Here is a 6,740-nt window from a genome sequence, read left to right on the forward strand (position 1 = left end):
TATTTTTAAAGTAAATGAGAACTTTTTAACAAATTACCGCAACCCGTATACATATGTATAGCATATAACTGAATACTTTTCTCTCCTCCAACGTTCCCACAATAAAAAAAATTGAAAAAAAAAAATGAAAAATTACAAATTAGCGCGCTCTTCTAACATAAAAAAGCAAATGCAAAACCAAAGTACATTTAATTAATATACACATATATGAGAAGAAACCAAAAACCAAAATATATAACATATTACGAGTAAGCAAATAATATATAAAAAATACTTTTATACTATATACACGAAGCCTAAGAACTAAACAAAAGCGAAACAAAATTATAATAACAACTACCCCTCTCGCTCTAACCTCTCCATTCTCCCGTTGTCCTGCTCTTCTCTCTCTTTCTCGCTCTCTTTCTAAAACTCCATCTCTCTCTCTCTCTCTCCGTCTCTTTCGCACTGTGAAACTCCCGACTCGACTTCGACCTTGACCCTTTATCTCCTCTCTCTCTCTATCTCTATGTCTTTCTCTCTGTCGTTTCGGTGACCTCAGAAGAGAAGCCAGCAAAAATGCGAAAACCAAAAACAAAAGCAAAGGGAAATAACACTTTTTATCGGTACATTTTCTACTACACCATATGTATATGAATAGGAAATACAAGAGAAGAAGATGAAGAAGCGAATATAAAGTTAAAACCAAATTACCAACTACAGCAAACCGCAATTTCAATATTCAAAACGAATGGGGTCCCATTTTGAACTCGACTTTCGGCACCGTTTACAAATCCCTTGAGTTTCAAAACCATTTCGAAAGCTGCCTATATATATGGTATGAAAAACAAACGAACTCGATTCGAAAACTCTTTCGTAGCACACATCTGGGCAGCTTTTTAAGTGTGAAAACGATATTTAAAGATAGCCAAACGTGATGAAAAAATGCCCATAAACAACTATACTCAAATTTCAGCCGAAAGTTAAATCAGATTGGCAGATTACAATCAATATCACACTCAGTTTAATATCGAAAAACATTTAAAAAAAAACGTTTTTAGAGTTTTTATTGAATTTCCGTTAGACTGTTAGTTTATCGATTAGCTTGAACTACTATGTACAATCAAATATTTAAGTCGCTTTAAGTAAGCCATTTTGTTAAACAATTGTTTTTTTTTATAATCGTATATACACTTATTAAATTTAACGAGAATAAAGAGAAAATGGGAAGATTTCTTGTTTTTCGTTTCCACTCATCTCATCCATTGCAATGCGAATGAAAACCTTTTCATCATATGTATGTATGTATGTAATTATATACGTTACCTTAATTTTTTTGATACATGTATTTTTCAACATCTACTTCCTGCCCTCGAATGCTTTAAAACTTTACACGAAAAAGAAAACAATTTAATATATATTATAAACAAAAAAAAAAGAAATGGACAAAGAAAAGTAAAAACAAAAAAACAAGAAAAAACCAAGTGAAGAAAAAAACCAAAAAACAATTAAAACTTTACCTTTTGGATAAATCAATTTAAATGCATATTTTATATATATTTAAACATTTATTTATATATAACATGTATGATAAATATAAGTTGAAAAAACTTTGTCAAAGCAAAAAGTTTATATACTTATATTAAAAACAAAACAAAACAAATGGATGAAAGATGGGAAAAGAAAAACCAAAAACCAAATAAATAATATTAAAAATGCAACATAACAAATTAACAAACAAGAAAACATCACATCTAGATAAATCTCTTAAAAATTTTCAATTTTATTATTAAACCGAAACAAAAGTTAATGGATTAACAAATTTATAAACTGTATTGCAAAAGGGCAGCTGGCTGGCAAAAATTACATAAAATTTGCGCCGTTGTGACAAAAATTGTATGCAATCCAAGGAAGATAACAAATTAATTTACAAGATAAAGATGATAATGGAGATGTTGACGATGTTGACGATGGAGAATAAATGAAGGCAACAACAAAATGCAGACAACAAGTTTTAACCTTAAGTGAATGCAAAACAAAATGAAGAAACCCAATGAAAACAAAATGATTATCAATGTTATTAACATAATTAATATTAACAAAAAGAAAAAAAACAAGCAAAAAAAAAACAAATACAAAAACATTAAAAAAATATACAAGTACCTATCCTGAGAATAAAATGCGCGCACATTTATTATTTCCTCTAAAAGTTCGTTTGAGTCGATTTCGCCACCGGGGAATTTCAGAATAAGCATATACATATTTAATCATGGGAAGCAAATCCATCAGAAGGCTCGAAATTTGCTCGAAAGTTAAGGAACCGGTAAGTGGGGCGAAACCGACAGGTGGCCAAGAACTCCATTTACGAAGCTGCGGGCATTGTTTCTATTTATATTGATGACGATGCCGATACATTCAGCATTTGGGCTCGTATATTCGCACTTTTATTCATTTAATTATGTTGCTAAGTCAAGTAAAGATTAAAGGCTTCATAGATTGCATTAGCTTTTCAAAAAATAACTTTTTTCTAGTTAGCATTTTGGAAATGTCCCAAATCCAATTGGATATTAGATATCTAAATCGTATCTTATCGGAGTTTAGCACCTTTTAGTACATTGCTTCGCCGTAGTTGTTAAGATCTTACTTTTACTTTGTTATCTATATCTTTAAAAGAAATATATTGTTAGAACGCAGATATAAGACTTAGATATAATATTTAAGGGGAATTTTTAATGCTGCGTGTGCTTTACTCTACAACTTCCATGCCCTTCCAGGTTCGAGTCTCGGCTGGAGTACACATTCCAGCGGGCCAGCAGTATATTTGAGCTTTTGAGCCACGGTCACACTGCTGAAAATTCCATTAAAAAAAGCGAGAAAAAAAACGTAGCGAAAGAGAGAAATTACGACGTCTGCAGGGCCGTAGCGAAAAAAACAGCGAATACTAAAGACAGAGTGAATATGATTGTTGTTTAGTGAAAGCAGCACTTTTGGAAACGGCTAGGTCAGCGGCGCAGGGCACGAAAGAAAGCAGCGGAGTCAGCGTTTAAAAATCAAAGCAAAGCTAAGCAAAGCCAGCGGAAAGGAAAGGAAAGCGAATCAAAGCTGGAAGGCGATAAAGCGGCTCACCAGGCACTCCAACAACAACAACTACCACAATAGCAACAACAACAGCAGCAACAACCACACAGCAGCAGCAGCAGCCAAGGAAAGTGCCAGAGTGTGAGTGAGTGAGTGAGCGTGCGAGCGTGTGTGTGCGTTTGTGTGTGGGCAGTGGAAACAGAACTGAGCCGTGCGAGAGAAAGAGAGAGAGGGACAGAGGAGCGGAGAGCGAGAGCCTTAGTGGAAGTGGGAGCGGGAGAGGAGCAGTCCGATTCCGAATCCCGGAATAGAAACCAGGAAAAAGGAAACGGGAAGCAGTAGCATCAGAACCGAAACCGAGACCAAAACCCAAACAGAAACGGAAACAGGAGTCCCGACCATGTCTTCGAATAACCAGAGCAGCAGCGTTGCCCAGGCGGCAACAAGTGCCCGCACCGCCAGTGCCGGAGCAGCGGAAGCCACAGATGCCAATAGTACCGCCTCGAACAACAACAACAACAACAACAATAGCAGCAGTACCGCTGCAGCGGGCAACAACAGCGACAACAGCAGTCCCACCACTGGAACGGACACAGGCACGGGAACGGGAACGGGCACAGGAGCGAGCACTGGAAAGCTGCACGGCGGCCACACGGCAGTAAACACCAAGGAACGGGTGGTGGACAGCGTTCCCTTCCCGCCCAGCCATAAGCTGACCTTGGCGGAGGTGTTCGACCAGCGGACGGGCAAGCCCAACCACGAGCTGCTCAAGCAGCACTTCATCCTGGAGGGCAGAATCGAGGAGGCGCCCGCTTTGAAGATCATCCAGGACGGAGCCGCCCTGCTGCGCCAAGAGAAAACGATGATCGATATCGAGGCACCGGTGACGGTGTGCGGCGATATCCACGGCCAGTTCTACGACCTGATGAAGCTGTTCGAAGTGGGCGGATCGCCAGCGAGCACCAAGTATCTGTTCCTGGGCGACTACGTCGATCGGGGCTACTTCAGCATCGAGTGCGTCCTGTATTTGTGGTCGCTGAAGATCACCTATCCGCAGACGCTGTTCCTGCTGCGCGGCAACCACGAGTGCCGGCACTTAACCGAGTACTTCACCTTCAAGCAGGAGTGCAAGATCAAGTACTCGGAGCGCGTGTACGACGCCTGCATGGACGCATTCGACTGCCTGCCGCTGGCGGCGCTCATGAACCAGCAGTTCCTCTGCGTGCACGGCGGCCTGTCGCCCGAGATACACGAGCTGGAGGACATCCGGCGGCTCGACCGCTTCAAGGAGCCGCCCGCCTTCGGCCCCATGTGCGACCTGCTGTGGTCCGATCCGCTGGAGGACTTCGGCAACGAGAAGAACTCGGACTTCTACACGCACAACTCCGTGCGCGGCTGCTCGTACTTCTACAGCTACGCCGCCTGCTGCGACTTCCTGCAGAACAACAACCTGCTGTCGATCATCCGGGCGCACGAGGCGCAGGACGCCGGCTACCGCATGTACCGCAAGAGCCAGACCACCGGCTTCCCCTCGCTGATCACCATCTTCTCGGCGCCCAACTATCTCGACGTGTACAACAACAAGGCGGCGGTGCTGAAGTACGAGAACAACGTGATGAACATCCGGCAGTTCAACTGCTCGCCGCACCCGTACTGGCTGCCCAACTTCATGGACGTGTTCACCTGGTCGCTGCCCTTCGTGGGCGAGAAGGTCACCGAGATGCTGGTGAACGTGCTGAACATCTGCTCCGACGACGAGCTCATGACCGAGGAGAGCGAGGAGCCGCTCTCCGACGACGAGGCGGCGCTGCGCAAGGAGGTGATCCGCAACAAGATCCGTGCCATCGGCAAGATGGCGCGCGTCTTCTCCGTGCTGCGCGAGGAGTCCGAGTCGGTGCTGCAGCTGAAGGGCCTGACGCCCACGGGCGCCCTGCCCCTCGGCGCCCTCTCCGGCGGCAAGCAGTCGCTCAAGAACGCCATGCAGGGCTTCTCGCCCAACCACAAGATTACCTCGTTCGCGGAGGCCAAGGGCCTGGATGCCGTCAACGAACGGATGCCGCCGCGGCGGGACCAGCCGCCCACGCCCAGCGAGGATCCGAATCAGCACAGTCAGCAGGGCGGCAACAATGGGGCTGGACATGGGTAAGCTGTGCCATCTAGTGCGGCTGCAGGACGAGGATGCAGATGCTGATGCAGATACAGATGCGGCACGGAGGAGTCTGGCGAGGATTGGTCTGGAGAAGGGGCTAAGTGGAGCGGAGCGGAGGCAACACAAAGAACACCAACCGAACGGAACCTTAATTAAACTTAATGTGGCAGAGCAACAACTTAAATACTAAAACCAATTCTAATTCTAAGTACTTGTCATAACCCCCTGCATTTCGTATGTGATCCCGCACCAGCTCCCTGCCCACGCCCATGCCCATGTCTATGTCCATGGCCCAGAGCCTCCAAACCGACGGCACGGAGCAGAGATTTGTTTTTACGCAGGCGCGCGCACATTGGATATTAGAATTATGTGTGGCATACTTTGGCGCGCCGGCACCCAAGGAAAATTCCCTTTCTCGATAGCAGAAAACCAACCCATAACGTAACCCATAACCTAGCTTAAGTTGTAATGTATAAACTGAAAATGGGCAGATTTTAAAAATGGAAAATGAACAAAACCGCAAATAAGCTAAAAAGCAAACCGAAACCCCTCCCTGCGATAATTTAAGAAGAAAAAGCGAAAAAACCCCAAATCCCCAGCAGCAGGAAGCACTTTATCTAATTGAAGAGATGGGAAAAAATCCAGCGCTAATCTGTTCCAAACATTTAGCAGCGCCAAAAAGAAGCGTACATATATGTATACATATGATTATTTAGAAATATCGAAGCGTAGTGCCGAGATGCAACCGAAAGTGTAATGAAATTTGAAATGAGCAAAGGTCATTTTTGTAATAATCGTAATCCTTGAACTCTAGAAATGTAATCTTGCATAGAAAACAAAAGAAAAAAAGAAACAAGCAAACAATTTCGAAACCATTTGCAATATGTGCCGCAATAGTCCATAAATGTTCCTTATACGAATTAAACATTGAAAGTGAAATCAGAGTTTATTTTTTTTTAATATATACTAAAATATATATATATATGTATAATTGTTGCATAATCTAACTTTCGACTTAATATGTTACATTTTACGTGTACGACCATGTGTGTGTATAACTATTTGCGTTTTATCAGTTGCTTGGCGAACAAAAATCAACCAAATATCAATAGCAAACAATCGTTGTTTGAGGATCAGTCTAGCTAATTAATCAATTGATGAATAGGGTCGATGATCGATTTACATTGACGTGAATGCATTTTAAACACTGAAAGGCGGATCGTTTACCATTTAAATAGCAAATCAAATATTTAACTATTAAATTACTGTGTAAAACCTAATAACGTATAATATATTTCTGCGTGTAAATTGAACTAAAAGTTTAACTAATTAACTAATTTAGCGAATCGATTTTTGTTGAGAGAGAGAGAGAGAGAAAGAGCGCTAGTACACACACAAAACTAATTTCCTTTGACTTAGAATGAGCTAATTGCATTGAGATTAAGCGAATGAGATGTATTTAAGTAAGTATAAGGCATGGAACACATGAGAAACGGATGAGTTTCGGCGTTTCAGATCAATTCAATGATAATGA

The 6,740-nt window shown here is 42.3% G+C and overlaps 1 protein-coding gene across 1 annotated transcript; it reads left to right on the top strand.

Annotated features, from left to right (window-relative positions):
- Positions 1-2,816: 2,816 nt before the first annotated feature.
- Positions 2,817-6,145, top strand: LOC122625151 (serine/threonine-protein phosphatase 2B catalytic subunit 2). Its single transcript, XM_043805091.1, has one exon. The coding sequence runs from the start codon at positions 3,458-3,460 to the stop codon at positions 5,201-5,203; it is 1,746 nt and encodes a 581-aa protein (XP_043661026.1). The 5' UTR covers positions 2,817-3,457; the 3' UTR covers positions 5,204-6,145.
- The last annotated feature ends 595 nt before the right edge of the window (positions 6,146-6,740 follow it).

This window comes from Drosophila teissieri, chromosome X, assembly GCF_016746235.2.
Source record: "Drosophila teissieri strain GT53w chromosome X, Prin_Dtei_1.1, whole genome shotgun sequence".
Classification (NCBI taxonomy): Eukaryota; Metazoa; Arthropoda; class Insecta; order Diptera; family Drosophilidae; genus Drosophila; species Drosophila teissieri.

Excerpts from the sequence above, each read along its gene's own strand:
- LOC122625151 (XM_043805091.1), top strand. The coding sequence starts at position 3,458 with ATGTCTTCGAATAACCAGAGCAGCAGCGTTGCCCAGGCGGCAACAAGT.